This window comes from Diadema antillarum, unplaced genomic scaffold, assembly GCF_040938485.1.
Source record: "Diadema antillarum isolate AM-2024a unplaced genomic scaffold, OU_Dant_1.0 scf00000146, whole genome shotgun sequence".
Lineage (NCBI taxonomy): Eukaryota > Metazoa > Echinodermata > Echinoidea > Diadematoida > Diadematidae > Diadema > Diadema antillarum.
In genome coordinates, this window is record NW_027271035.1 from 2261478 (window position 1) to 2278030 (window position 16553).

Consider the following 16553-nt stretch of genomic DNA (forward strand, 5'->3'; position numbering starts at 1 on the left):
AATCATTCTTAGTCGTAAGGGGAGCAGTCTGTGCCAAAGCATGAGCTGCCATATGTATCTAGAGTTATGAAAATTATTAGTGTATGCAGCTTACAAACAATATGAACAGTCAGTGCAATTTTGAAGATATTCTCAAAATGATCGATTAACAATTCAAAAAAACATGCACTAGGCAAAATCAATAATAATATTCTACCACTGGTTTGATAAATTGGAATGGATTTCATTGCACAAAAGTGGAAGTTAACTCACATTTACTAAGTGATTTGCTGGCTGATTTTCACTTCCAAAAACTGACATCACTATGCAAACCATGAGGCCGAAGAGGCGAGTCATCTTGGTCATGAAATGGCTGTCATCAGACTGCTGAATGTTTTGAAAAAAAAAAGAGAGAAATATTAAATATGTTTGTCGATATATGAATCAGGATAAGTTGGTGATACGACATGAAAAACTATGATTGATCGATGCACTAGCTGTCATGTTAATTGTGGAGGAACCGAATGCCCAAAGCCATACCAATGGATATGATGTGCACATTACCGCAGATATACCCGTTGAGGATGGTTTGACCAAGGAGGTTCGAGAGATGGAGTTACAACTGACTATGATTATTCAATCAGCTGTCAGTTTTCTATGGATGGACAAAAGAATACCACAGGTGCATTTGTGCCTTTGATGTTCGATGCTTGAAGCCGCTATCTTTCTGAGCAATCTGAAGATTCATTTTTAACGCTAACATGATATCGGGTATATACTCGTTTATATATCAAATGCACTGAAATTTCACCTAATGACAAAGCATAAAAAACAAAAGTCAATTCCGTTCGAAAATATGTGCAAAAGTGTAAATCTGAGCTGTATTTTGTGACAGTGTTTGAAATTTTACCCTCATGGAAAGCCGGTTTAACACTATCCTCCTTATTTCCGATAAATGCAGGAGTTTGCATTTTCTCCCTGTTTTCAACATTTCGGATCTAATTAAGAAGAGAAATAGAACTGGATTGTTCCCACATTTCTCCATCTGAGTAAAGTATAGCCCCCCCCCCCCAAAAAAAAAGAGGAAAATGTATGGCAAAACTATTACATTCATCCATCACTCAATATCATTATCACAAAGCCACTACACTGTATACATAAATTCAGACAGCTATACTTTCAGTGAAAGATAAGCCATACCTACTCACTCTCAGCCAGTTGGGAAACTAATTGGCATCTCTGATTACATGCACTCATACAATGCACATATGAGGAGTGATCTATCAATTGGTACTAATTTTGAGCTTTCTGTATACGTGACCCTGCATCACAAAACGAACAGAAAGTCGCCACACATCAAATTTTAGTTTAGAGCATATTCTGAAAGAGCAGATTTTAAGCTTTAAAATGGTGTATAACTCAAATCAAATGGACTCTTCTAACCTATCTAAATATAGGAAAGAAAGCACACACTCGCAGAGCTACCAAGTCTCACGCATTCTGCGTGAGACTCAAGCATTTAGGGGCAATCTCACGATCTCACGCATGACACCCATTTTTCTCACGCATCGGGCCAAGTCTGCAACTTGGGCCTATAATAATGAGTATAGCTCAAAAGATTGAAGTGATAGTTGCAGATGAAGGTATATTTCCCCTTTGTCTTTCAAAATAAGTAAAAAATAGTCACTTAAGTATGCACCTGATCGCACCATTTAGTGCTAAAAATAATTGAAAAAGCTCCCTACCGTGGGAGGCCACAGGGGGAAAAACCCCTCCCACACCCTCGCTCGTGCACACATTCGCATGCCGAGATGCCGAGTCATGAAAATCTCACTCATAAAATTTTTTTGAACTTGGCATCCCTGCACTCAGGAAAAGTGTGAACTGAGAAAAGAGGCTCTGAAGTACAGTGTCTATTCAAGCGCTAAATCTTTACCAAGCCGTGCTGGCTGTGTGATGAATGGGACAAAAACAGGATGTAAATCACCGGAGTAACAGCAATGAAGGGATTATCAGACTAAACAGAAATTAAGCATGCCTTTATCAACACATTCTGCCCATAATTGATGCCAACTTCCAAAGCAGTAGCATCATCCTTTCAAAGGTTATTAGAGTTGAGAGTGAGGAGTGTGTACAAGGCTATTAAGAAATGAAAAGGGGACTCTAATAAAGACACACCTTATCACACTATTCTTTTTATTCTACCCCAGATTCATAGTAGCAATAATTCATAAATATCATATTCCATCATATTGCATGAAGATTCACCATCAATTAACCACAAACATTTTGTTGTTGTTGTTGTTGACTTGATGGATTTGTAAACGATCAGATCGAAGATAGCTAACAATTTACTTTGGTGAGATGTATTCATTCAATAACCTTGCCTTGTTTAATAGTCTCTTGACCGAAAGATCAGTCAGTAGACATCTTGACCGAAAGATCAGTCAGTATCTTGACCGAAAGATCAGTCAGTATCTTGACATTGGGGATATGTTCTGCGGAGACTTCATAAGAATCCCCTGACCCTGACCATCAGATTTTTCTGTCTAGTTAATGTCAGAATGTGTAGCTAGCAAGTTCTAGCTAATTCTATTTCTACTAAACTTTACAATACTTGTCTGGTTTCTAGACCTAAATCTAGATCATAAACTATCTATGGAGACAAGTTGAAGTAAACGTAACCTTTCTTGAAGCAAAATTTCTTTGTCATTGATTCATTGACATTGTTGTGTACGTCTATATATTAAGCCAGAACATAATCTTCACACGCCATTATTTAAAGGTAAAAAAAAAGTGTTTAAAATAGGCCTACGGTATATTTACTATGACTGCAAGTGCAAGTAAAGCTGCCGGCTGCCCGTGTGTATACGCTGTATAATAACATTGTCATTGCGCAATGACACACGCTGTGGTGCAACATTAGTTGTGACACGTACGTGCTAGCGCTAGTTCATCCAGCAAAATCACTCCTTTTCTATGGCAAGAAACTGACAAGAAACATGAGATGTAATGAAAATGTACACGTAATCTACGTGTTATTGTAAACGAAATCCAGAGTAGTATTAGGTAAGAGGAACCTCACCGAATGAAACCAAAAGCTAGACGGGTCACAGGCGCGACGCTTTCGATTGCTGCCACGGTGATTTAATATTGAACACGTCACTCGACTCCTTGATTTGTCACGAGACCACTACGGCAATGACGTCATCATCGACATTAGTGTCTAGGGTATTCCCCCACCTCTAATATGTTATCTGTACAATTTACAAACACTAGTGTACTAGAAACTCGATGAAATAGTCTTGTGTTGGAACATTGCTTGAGTTTTTGGCATATTTTTTTGACGCGTCAGCTCGCAGCGTAGACATAATATGGCTTTCCGAGTGTCACAAAGATACTCCGAAAGTTTTCCTTTTGTTAAAAGTTTTAATTTGTTTTGTTTTGTTTGGTCTTAGCTTGTCAGTTCGATTTGGGGAGAGACCTGACAGCCATAATTGTTAAACGAATTTTTTGAAACGTGAAGGCCTCTTTTTTTTTTCTCTCTCTCTCTCTCTCTTCTTCGATCTTCTTCTTTTTCTTATTTTACTTGTTTGATATGATGAGTTCTGAGAAATAGGAATACATTGATAAAAGAAAAAAACTTCCTACCCAAAAAAAAAAAGAATTAAAAAAAGATCAAATTCATTACTACTGCAAAACAAAAACAGTCTGCCTGCAGGTATGCTAAGTGTTCATACTCTTTCTAGCTGTTGTGTGAGGGTTTCCATTTTGTTTTGGAGAGTTGCTTTACCTGTCAAATTGTCTTAGTTCAAGAGGTAGGAATCAAAACAAGAAAAAAAAATCAGAAATTTTACATGGTACAAAATGAAGTCGAATTTCTACCTAACAAATGACATGATCATGTGCATATACTGTACATGCGTAGCGAAATAGGAAATTACAAGTATAAGCCTACACACGTGTCTATATTGTACAGTCAACCTTGCCTGAGTGGAATCTATTTGGACTGAAGAAATAGGTTCGACTTAAAGAGAAAATTTGACTTATGAGGGATTAAAATCAAGAGACTAGAATATAGAGAGGACTTGATAAAAAAGACATTTGATTATGGCGATTATTTGACTTATGCAAGATCGACTTTGGCAAGGTTTACTGTATATCTACCAAAACAAATCAACGAAACTCATCTGTCAGAAGGAGCAAAATTTTGTCATAAAAAATAAAACAAAACAAAAAACAAACTTCCCTAACACTTGCTGTTACCAACGTTAATGTACAGTGCAGTACATCAGAGAGAGAGAGAGAGAGAGAGAGAGAGAGAGAGAGAGAGGGAGGGAGGGAGAGAGAAAAGAATTCATGTAGTGGACTGAATGTAGAACTGTAAGATTTTGAATGTCGTATGCATGTACAGCTATAATAAATACACTGTACATGTACATTGAACACACATCAGACTATCGGGCCAGTGCCGCATACTTTGCATACGATTCAGCCAGGGGGACAGTTCCCCAACCCCAACATTTTGAAATGAATCAGCACACACACTACCTGAAACAATCTACAAGACTGTAAATGATTTTTTTATAAAAATTATCATTTATACTAATTTGTGCTTTATGTAAATATAAAATAAGAATTTTGCTGCATGTATAAATCAATGAAGCTCCAAAAAGGCATATTTTTGTTTTTTCTTTACTAATTTTTCCATCAAAATAAGACAAGTGAAAAAATATCATAAAAACAATTTTTTTGTCACTTCTTGTAATTTTTCCTGTACACTTGTACATGTATTTGTATTTACGACCGTTTCCAATTGTTTTTTTTTTTAAAATAAAGTTTGTTGTCAACACTGTTCCGAGCATGAAAACATATTTTCTATATTGCATTAATACAGTGTATAAGGTAAAACAATCATGCCCTAATAGTGCTACGTGTATATGAAATTTGAAAGCACAAAATGCATTGATTGCATATGAATTCACGTTTTGGAGCACATTGTGGTCCGACATGCACATACTGTACATACTTGTGCATACTAAGTAACTTGAAACAACGCCCCCAGGGTGTCACAAACTTGGTCTCAAAAGATTCAGAGGACCCAAAAGAAATTGTGTCGGTGTCGATAGCTTTTTGTGAAGGCTACATATCACAAAGAATGTGGGGTGGGGCTAGTTTGGGTTAAAGGAAAAATAACTTGTACAAGAACTACACGTGTAGGTACAGTGTGTAGAAGAAAGAAGCTAAGGAAAATAACACATACAACACTGAAAGACCATGGGAGGAAAACGATTCAAGCAAAGCTTTTTTAAAACCTTACACACAAATGAATGCAACGGTACTCCATATCGTATGATAGAAGAATGTTTGCTTTATTTTGTAAAAAGGCTGCTTAGTCACTTTATTCTGGCATAAAAACATTCAAAGTATTTGAACCTGTTTGACATCAATTTGTCTGCAAACTGTTTGGCGAGAGTTTACAAAATACAATCAACATTTGTTTGTTCTTTTTTTTCCAAACTCATGATTACCTGTGTTTAACCAAGACTCTCATTGAGTGCACTCATTCTTGCCCCATGTGAAAAAAATTGTGACTGTCCAGTAAATGAATGATTGCTAATGCAAACAAGCAATTTTCATGTGCTGCATTACGCAGCTGTGCAAGTAGAGAACACACAATAAAAAGTTGCCGGTTATGGAACGGAAATCACTTCTCCACATATCACATGGATTCCTTTCACCAGGTCTCAATGGTGGAATGCTTTTAATGTGTACAGTTAACACAAAACATTTTACCCTACAAGACAGAATATGATGGTTTTGCAGAGGCGTAATCCATTTGTAATGCTAAAAATCGTAACAAATTCTGCAGAAACTTGGCCAGACTAAACACAGAAATAGAATGACTGCTTTGCCAAGCTTGACATAATTCAAAGACTGAACAAGTTCATAGAGATATGTAAGCTAAAGTTTTGGAATTGCAACACTGCTCATTATGAAGACTTGGCATACTTTGCCATGTATTGTATACCATTCAAATTAATCCAGTTTCTAAAATTTTGTTTAAAATGTTTATATTGCATAATTAGGTTTTTCCTCCAAAAGAGCTTTACTGGCAATACCAGTGTTGCACTATTATGACAAGACCATCAATTTTGTTTTCACTCCAGATTCTAATTTTTCAAATCACTATGTTACATCACAAGCATGGTTGTTTTTGAAATGCGCACAAGGTTCAAATTCAGATCTTCCTCAAATTTTAATTTTCCTCTAAAAAAGTGACAAACTCTGCCTTTTCATCTATGAAATTCGCCTCTCATAAAATATTTACAAAGAGAACTTTAAAATTGGCTATCTCAAAACAGCTATTTACAAAGAGTTATTTACAAGACCATTCAAAGTACTACACGATATCAAAATTTCAACTTCACATGGACATTTTCATTGGTGCCTGGATGAAAGTCAGTTTTTCTTAAAATGCATTCTTTTTTTGAGAGAGTGTCGTGACCTGGTTCGTAAAAAAAAATCAAATACAAAACCTGCAGATGTCTGGTGAGAAATACAAGTTGCTGATGTTTGACAATTCACACAAAACTTGTGATGGTTTTGAGGATTTGTGATCAAAGATTATTCTCTTAAATAAAGAGTACTAGTAAATAGAAAGCATAATGCTCAATCAAAAGATAAATAAATAAATAAATAGGGAGCATTAATAAAGACAGAAAAAAAAAATCGGTTTAAAGTGAATCAAGTTTAGGTAAAGTATATAAATAGAACATAAATTGTTATTTACAGTGATGTACAACAGAGATTATGCACCCAGCAGTGTGATAAAATAGTAACTTAAAAAGAAGCTGAAAATACCAGACATCGAAAGTGATAAACTTCATGCTGATGGTGGTGATTATGCTTTGATGGCGAGAATATAAACAGTACAACAATCCGTTTATGAAGATGTAATTTCAAAGTGATGCAATAACACAATGTATTCATTTATTTTGCGACACCTGCTGAATATGAAGTTAAAAATCACTGTTTTTTATACTTTGTCCATTTTTGTCTACATAAAAGAGTTTTTTTTTCTTTCCCTGATTTGCTGTAGCTCTCAAAACTTAGCAATCACAGAATAGATTCACAAAACCATTGATAAAAACGTTGCAAAGTCGTACAAATGGAAACATCCAGTTATCACAAATTGTTACTCTCTTGATTTAAAACAGCAAATTTTTTAAATGACTGTTAATAAAAATGCAATAGGACGAGAACTTGTACCACAGAAAGAAACAAGGTAAGCATCTTTAAATAATGTCCAAATCATTTTTTTTTTCACATATGAAGCACTTGCCATATCAAGATTTGATAAAATTTTGTTTTTGTTTACATAAGGCAAGGACAGCAACAGCGGGTCATTGTGTGATATGAGCAATGTGCCATAAACCATGATCATTTGCACTTGGACAAGTTAACCAAACAGACATGTTCAAACCTAGGCGAGTCCCATTTGAAGAAAGTACAAGGTTGGTAGGAACATCCTAAAACTTTATTTTTAAACAAATTAGGAAAGTTGACTGTATTGGACCCTAAGAGTGAATTGAATTTTGTGCGGGGTAGAGCCCAAAACAGTTTCAAATACATTGTACCATATGCAGGGCTCAACATTAGCACTTGCCCACTTACCTGGAACAAGTAAAACTGTATGTCGCACAAGTGAAAATAAAAAAATGCTGAAAATTTACTTGACTATAATCAGGCAAGTAAAGTTTTGACTTTAATAAAATAATCTGAAGCTCCTCGAATCAATGATTTTTTTTTTTAAACACACTTTTCTTTCTTTCTTTTGGGCATGGCAAAAATGTGAAATCTGATGATTTAATTAATATGCCTGATGGACAAGTGATTGAAAAAGAATGTTGGGCCCTGACATATTGTTTAATATATCTCCATACGCCACTCGGTGAATGGCAATTTCTAAATACACATCACTTTGCAACCTTGTACAGACTTGCATCCACATAAAAGGCACACACTCAGCATCGGAGCATTTCATGTTTATACACTCCCGCCTATGTTAGTGTGAAGTCACAGCAAAGAGGTATTACTGTTTATACTTCACCAACAAATCCGTTTGGCACTAACAAAGCTTACACATGTTACAGTGCTCGTAGGAACAAAATGTTGACCTTTTGCCAAGTTCAACTCACGAGGCATTGATCAGTCTACCTGGCGGGCATGCCTCGAGTTGAACAATCTGAGACATGATGCAAGTCTGAGAAAGATTTTGAAGAAATTGGTGGTACTTAATACATGAATCACAAAAGGGATGCAATTAAATGTTCTGCACTTCAATGCAAGGTTCTTCTAGTGCCTCTAGATGATCTTCTTCAGTCAGACATTCACCAACGCTTGGATTCAGTGGCAGCTAGAACACACAAGTACGCGAAATCAATGCGTGGGAGCTATCCAGCACCTACGAGTGAATACATGTCGTGTGATAGAATTGCACCAAACATCCACTTCTACGTTAGCCCCAACTCCATGCATGGGATAGTCATGATTCAAGAGTTGTTAACACAGCGATCCCACATCCCCGCCTGGGCTAGCAAACATTGATCACATTTCCCCTTGGTGATGCCCTCATAGCGACGGCAGAGTAGTCGGAACAGGAGTCGAAGAAACACCACTGTACCTAATGACAACAAAACAGGCAAAAGAAAACAAGGATTTACATGGAAATGTTTGAAATTGTAAAACATTGGGACAAAAGGTTCCTCACAAGATCAAAAGCATTTCTTCATAGAATCAATTAAGCTGCTCAGGACATTAAACTTTTCATATAATGTATTTAATGGTGTGTCAACCAGATTTTTTTTTTTTTTTTTTTCAGGAAGGAAACCCCCATGATAGTTGGTGCATTGGCACATGGTAACAACAGATTTGTGACCACAAATACAGTCTTCGTGGTCAAGAGATAAACCTTGTTTGAGTCCTTGTACCCTTGGTACCAAAAGTGCAAAAGTAGTAAAAATGTACCGGTACTGGTATATTCTTCTAGCATGTCATGTGGCATAGCAAATGATATCTCTTTGCCTAGAATGTCAACATCTGCAGTTCCTGCTGGGTTTCCGATCGAGGACTGCATGCAATACTTGTTCACATGGCAGCTGTAATAACACAAACAGGCTGTCACTAATTTTGAATGCAGGAATACAAGACCTTCAGATTGTGTCCATGACAGCTACTTTTCAATAATAATGCCTCCGGCCACTTCGTTGGTGGAGGCATAAAAATATCAGTTGATAATTCACCTTGGTGTGAGATAAAACCTCAACAATGAACTCAGAAAGTGATGTTTGGATAGTATGACATGGATTTTGGCTACATTTCCACAATTACTGTAATGAACAGAATGTAATATAAACAAATGTTTCAAATCAAATGCCCTGCGGTGAAGAATCCCAGACTTTTTTGACTGACGAGTCCAACAAAAGCATCAAAATAAGAATGAACCTGACAGAAAGTATTCCAAAGAGATTGTTATTATGAAAACCAACAAATCAGAGCTCCAAGCAAGACCAGTAAGCAAAAAAACAAAAAACAAAAACCAAAACAAAACTCACTTCTGTGACTTGTATTTTTCCCTGACTGCCTGTTGGTCCATTGTGGGAGCTTTGGCAAACAGCTGATGAAGGTCCTGCACACATTGCCAAATGTCGGACAGCTGGTAGCCGGTGTAATGGGCCATTGTTGCATTCTGGATTTAAAAGGATGGAAAAACATTTGCACATTGGGTAGTTGATATCATCCACACTGCGCCCCCATGGGTTTGGTTGACATGCATTTCTTTTTTAACTTCATTTCATATTATTCATTTCAGCATTGCTTTGAACAAATATCATGAACAGATAAGCAACCACGGAAAATAATGTACAGCCACTGTTTGAAGTGACTGATCTCTATGAAAGATTTTTTTCTCATTCTCAATTGCGTCAAAGCTTCTCAAGGGCTGATAAAACATGTTGATTAGTAAAATTGAGCTAAATTTTGCATTAATTAGCATGATTAATATTCAAATTGCTCTCCACATCAGTCTACATTTGCACAAGGCCCACATCCCAAGCTCTCTTTTGTGAAGATACATGTACTTGAGTGACAGGTAGAATCCTTTCAGTGAACAGCATGGGAGGGGGTTGTCTCCAGTACAAAGCTAGGCTGCCCTTTGATTAATAAAGCACTTAATTTTCATCTTGCTGGGCCAGTGGGGCAATACATTCTGCTACCTCTCCAGAAAACTATGAATATCTTGGTTACTGAGTTTGGATTTTTGTTTTAGTCAAGTGATTCAGGCTAAAATAATGTGTGGATTAATCACATCACATCAGTTCAATTTTGCCTCGGTCAAACTGATTCTCAAGTCCTATCAGATTTGAACTATGCAGATTAGGCAACTACATTTCCTTTGTGGCCACCAGTATAACATTTCCCGCTCAATGTGTAAAGATGGGGCTGCACACATTAACCCATCAAAATCAGTGCAGTTCTAAAGAGCAATTTAGGCGATACTGACATGCTGCACGTACAGAATGCGCCTCTATGGGCATAAATAAAGCCCTATTCAGAGAGACTTTTATATTCTCTGATCTGACACGAAGAGATAATTGACATTTTCAGGAGGCCTCCTTCAGAATAAAGCGGACTTGGGGCACCTGTGGTAGACAATCAACATTAATGAGCAGTATCAGGGCTGCACACTAACCCATTTCTACTACTGGTCCAACCTGTCTGTCAGAGACCAGTAGGTACCCAGTTTTCCCCTGTTTTAGTGGTAAATTCTTGAAAAAGTTACTGGTCCAACAGTGATTTTTACTGGTTAGGGACTGTAGGACCAGTCCCAGTCTGCAGTGTTGGCAATATATTGCACTTTTGAATGTAAATTTACTGTTCTGTAACAGACAACTACGAAAATGCATTCTATTGCAGTTTTTGTATACAGAGCGTATAACCATAGAGGCTTCATAGACTTACCCAGCCTTCATTGTTGAGCGTATGGTTGGCGAGACAGACGGCCGAGGCTGCAATGACGGATGGGATGTACTTGATGAAGTCGTACTCCTGCAGCGTCAACTCGGCCAAGTACTATCAGAAACAAGGGTAGGAAGAATTGTTCATACCCTGGACATTGTTTGGAAAGTTCCAATGTCATCCTTTTGGGGAAGGATTTAGAGAAATGTCTCTACCTTGTTGGTTTTAATAATACCGTAAGGTAATATAGGCAGAAATATCAAATATTAATAGAAGTCTGACAAAAAAAGTAAGCAACTTCAGGGAAAGCAAATTTACATTTTTGCTGGGGTTAACTTTTGCGAGTTTAAAAATCATGTAAATAAAAAAAAAAATGTGCTATACAAGAATGTCTACTATTATTCTTCCATTCATAGAAGATGGAATGATAACTCTTTGCTGCTATGACAAATTTCCGATTGCCTGTTGCTACAACGGTCGAGGGAATGAAACCTATATTGACTGGGAAGTGTAGATCATGCCTTTCTGTTTAGCCCATTAGCCAGGGATTACTCTTCTGGGGTAGTTGGGCTAAAGTGTAAGCTATTAAAACTGGTCCACCACAGATCCATGTGGGAATGGTCCTCACCTGGGCCAGATGTTCCGTCTTGGTGTTGGCCTGAGCCGCCTTGACGAACCTGGGCAGGAAGGAGTTGATGGTGGGCACGGCGAGGTCAAAGGACAGAACCTTGAGGATCAGGTGTTCCATGCGCAGTACCTGCTTGACGGAGTACGTGTCGTCGGTGATGTAGACAAACTCCTTCACATCGGGTGGGTAGATCTCCTCGTACTTCCTGCATATTTAGGATCAGCAAGAAATTTGCTTCAACGATACTATGAAATATTTTGGAAGATAAACAGGAAAATATTTTTAAGGCCCGTTTACAGCCAAACCTTTCAATATATTACAAGAGGCCAGATATAACAAAATGACGATTTTGCAGGCCATATTTTTTTGTGTGCCCTCATTCAATGAGAAACCCGATACCAATAACAAGGTAATTGTCACGATTTTCATGTCCTTGTTAAACCGAGGTTCTCTGTATTATATGAATTGATATTTGTATGCATTTATTAATTCAAATCTCCTAAGTACCTATAAATGAGCTTTTCAATTGCTCCGATTGCAAAATGTTTTGAAGCCACTTTGCATATTATTCATGGTTGCTATATGTCAAACACACCTCCTGCAAGCTTTCTGGTTCCAGGGAATAAGGTTTGTTGTTGATGTATGCACAAAGTTTGGACACCAGCAAATTGGGCAATTGAGCACACTTTCAGGATGACCATGCCCCCTCCCTTTTTACTGATTTTTTTAACCTCCCTCATAAGGCAATCAAGCAATGCTTTGTGCATGCTAACAAGGATTAGTACATTCTCAAATCCTTTATAAAACTTCTGGATTCTCAAATAAGCCATGCAACTCGGACACAAGTTTGGACCATCTGAGGGGAGGGGGAATATTATACCTTGTGTGCTTAACTGCTGCTTGTGGATGAAGCCAGCAAAAAGGATCAGACAATAGTGCATTGTGGTGGCTTTCATTCATCTATCATACAAGTCATGTTCACTGGAGCATGCAACCTTTTAGCGAACAATGGCTTCCCAAGCTTTTATCTCAGGGGTTTGATTTTAAAACACATGCAGGTCTCCTCTTTACAGATACAGACAATGGATACTGCTTGGAGCATCTACACAATAATGAGTATCACATGCCTCCTCCTATCCAACTCCAGCCTTTGCAAGGCTCTGGATTTTTTTCCCTTTCTGCCTTAAGTAGTAGAAGTAACAAAGTAAATGGGGAAAAGTGTCCTTGACCATGTTGCAAAACACAGGATAATGTTACATTGTCAACCGAAGATGTCTTGTAGTGGACAAACTTAACCTTCCAGGGGTTTAGAAGCACTTGAAAACTTGCAGAGATTGAACAACTTTAGAAAAACAGCTCAGCTTTAGAAATGTGTTAAAAACAGGATTAGGACTAGCGAGTCTTAAAGTGGTAGCCCATATTGAAAGGAAGTTTTCTATGAAGAGTGCTGGAATCTTGGGTGTGAACCATGTGCAGTTTACCCTTCTATTAGGCTGTGTTCACATAGAAGTATTCGGTATTCGCTATTCGGGCACCGAGTACACCACCACCCGCACCGTCAACTCACCATCCCATGCAGTGAGGATTTCTTCCTCCTACATCCCAGCAAATCTTATTAACTATTTCTAAACTGCATTAAAATGTCAGTCTACATGCTTATTTTTGCTAAAGGGCAAATCCAGACCAAAATTGTTATTATTTCATAAACGAGAGACGGTATGTGCTGCAAGAAAATCGAACAAGCTCGATTCCCACTTTGCTATACTTTTCGCAGCTATTCGTACCTTCGAATAGTGCCCTCTTATGTGAACCGGTGTGAGGAAAGCCTATCGTTCGATTCAAGCTATTCGCGTGCCCTCGAAAAACGAGCCCGAATACCCGAATAGTATACTAGTACTTCTATGTGAACGCAGCCTTATGCGGCACTGAAAACTGGGTCTTTCACATGTACACTGGACTTACGAAGCAACAAACATGCTGGCTGTTCCCACCAGTTGGAGTTTGGCTCGCAGGACACTCATTTGCGAGAGGAAGCGGTCGATGAAAGCCGCGGCCAGGTAGAGCGTCTCGTTGTGGAGGCGGTACTCCTCTGCAACCTCGACCAGCCAGTCCACCAGAATGCAGCGCATGCTGTTTGTGATGTCCGGCTGCTTCCTCATGTAGCCGTGGCGGGGTCTGTTCTTTTGCTGGAGGGTCAGGAGGTCAATAAAACTCATTACTTTTGAACAAATCATATGAAATCTGTCATTTTGTGCCAACCCTAGAGTGCACAAGAGAACTTTTCAGGTCAATTTCAGTGGAATGCATATAATAATAGAGCAAGAAGCACCTTTGCTGGTAAAAAAAAAAAATGCATTTATTGCTGCAAAGAGAGACTTGCATTTTTATTTACCTCTGCTTCCTTGAGATAGTTGAAGATCTCTTCAGCGTATTCCGGTTCTCCCAACGACAAATCTCTTCCTTCAACTTGCACCGTCTCAGGAGATATGCATTTTGCATCAAGTGAAGTATCTAGAAGCATAGGCGAGTCCTCTGTAAAATAAAAATGAATAAATAAATGCAAGCATGAACAAAAGGCAAGCAGAAATGTGCAAGCAGCAACTGGGTCATTCTGTAAATTTACTTAATTTTCAGCTACACTCAAGCCAAATGCAGCATTTGCTCTTATCTATACTTTCAAATCTATTATTCCCATGGAATAGGGTCGTCCTTTTTTATCCTGTAGAAACTGGCTTGAAAAATAAAAATAAATACACGATGGACATAGTTTTATACTCCTAAATCTCATCTCCACATTCCGGCAGATCATACTTTAGTCGGGTTTCCCCCAGCAAGTGTTGGATAAAATCTGAAAGTGCTGGTTTTTCACTTTCATAATGGGAAAGACTTTAAAGCGGTAGTGGGGTACGTTCTTTCTTTTTTTTTTTTTTTGCTTGTCAGATGATTTAGGGAGAGGAGTGGTAGCAAAAAATGTAAAGTCCTTCTTCTTTGGTTATCTTGTCATTTGATGATCTATCATAAACATTTTAGAGTGGTAGGGGGTAAATTTTAGCTTTTTTTTAAAACTTGTCTACCCATTTGGAAGAGAAAGGGCATCAACAAACGTGAAGACCTTTTTTTTTTTTTTTTTTGCTTGTCAGCCGATTCGGTGAGAGAATCACAATTGGGCCAACCTGACCCCCATGTAAAAAGGTAGATCCACTCCGTTCCCCCAACCCCACTACTTGGGCACTAGCAGTAGAATTCCACTCTGACTAGACCTAGGCTATGCTATGCTATCTAGAATTTTTTTATTCAATCACCATTCATGGCTCAAAATATAAATATCAATCTCTAAACTCTACTAAAGCAAGCTGCAAATAATTCGAACATAACACTGTCCAAAATTTGACGGCCAGCTATAGCATGTAAAAACACCTTTTGCGTGTGGTCGAATTTCGGTACGGGACCAAATCTCCGTGCAGGTTTAGAAAGACCATTAAAAAGACCACTATGAAAATCTGCCTGGAAAAAGAAAAAAAAAATCAATTCATAACAATCTATTTCACATGTTTCATCATGCAAGTCTTGTCTAGAAGCCCTATGTCAAATTACAGTTTAGTAAAGTGACAGATTTAAGTAAGTGAATGCAACCCCATCCAAAAAAAAAAGTTTAATTTATTTAGTAAAATTTTTACCTGGTGCTGAAGTTATACTCTCTTCATGTAAACTGACATTATTGTCTAGAATATCTGTGACTGATGACAAAGGTACTCTTTGGAGCTGTTGGGGAACCGGTAACGTTAGGGCAGTGTCCAGCAAAACACGGTCATTCTCTTTGTCCGAAGTGACAATCTCAGTTCTTTGTGTGGTTTGTGGGTGCACGTATGAAGATGTTGCGTCGACGTGAACGGCGAAACTTGGTCCGCCCGTAGCGGTTGGGACAGCGAACGCTTTTCCCGCCTGGAGCCTTGACTGCGCGTTCTCATCTTGAAAGATGGGAAATGACCCTTCTCCACCCGAAACCTGCAAAAGCAAAAAGTGAATAGGCACCCTTGGGCTCAGTAATTTTAACGTACGAGAAAACCTACAGAAACAAAATACAGTGAAAGTGAAATAGGGTGAAATATTTCGGCTTTGTAAGCGATATGCGAAGTAGGTTCCTACCGTTGGTAAATTCCCTACGTAGCGTAGGCACGTAGCTTACCCTGAATTGTTTAGCTGCACGGGCTGGCTGTACACGAGTGTTCGTTATCGTGCTCAAGGCCGCCCTTTTTGCAGCCTGTGGTCCATTTCGACCGAAGTTATCGTCTCGTTTTGTCTTCCTAAACTGATTTCCTCCCTGGGGTAAGCTCGTCAGGATATTGCTGCCGATGTTGGAATTTGAGCTGCCGAGCGGGAACGACATCTTGACTCTTTCTGCGCCTTTTTGCTCTCTTTGAATGTGTGCTTGTCCCGCTTGAAATGAACAAGCAACGGTTTCGCCAACTGCTCACAACCCCGCGTATGAGACTTTAGAAGATGGCGATAAGTTTCTGTGCTCACTTTGTGAGCTCAGGGCCAGGAAATGAGGCAAGGTGTGGTTCTCCCAATTCCTCTCGAGGCAAATGGCGAAGGAAATGAATATAAATTCTATGTAAATTCCTTGAAAAGAATGCACTCCAGCGACGATGGTGTCAAAATATGGCACAACATTCCACTCGCAAATTGACCAGCTGGTTTGCACGTATAGTAGCTAGCTGTGTGTCGATGTCACACACAACGCAAAGGTAAGGATAGGGGGCCTGCTGGTGGGCTGGGGCGCAGTACGCAGTAGCCGCCCACAATAACGCGCTATTCATGCATTCATTCAATCATTGCACGCATAGGATACCATCGCATTTTGAGTTACCCGCTGCCAGCTGCATTAGCCAATTGCACGCGAGTGGGACATACCATTCTACCACAA

At 38.6% G+C, this 16553-nt stretch overlaps 1 protein-coding gene across 1 annotated transcript; it reads right to left on the bottom strand.

Moving 5' to 3' along the window:
- Positions 1–7774: 7774 nt before the first annotated feature.
- Positions 7775–16189, bottom strand: LOC139721603 (G2/mitotic-specific cyclin-A-like). Its single transcript, XM_071632934.1, has 8 exons — positions 15813–16189; positions 15304–15631; positions 14019–14158; positions 13589–13812; positions 11627–11831; positions 11002–11112; positions 9597–9730; positions 7775–8665 (listed from the first exon to the last, which is right to left on the bottom strand). The coding sequence occupies exons 1-8, from the start codon at positions 16011–16013 to the stop codon at positions 8614–8616; spliced, it is 1395 nt and encodes a 464-aa protein (XP_071489035.1). The 5' UTR covers positions 16014–16189; the 3' UTR covers positions 7775–8613.
- Between the last annotated feature and the right edge of the window lie 364 nt (positions 16190–16553).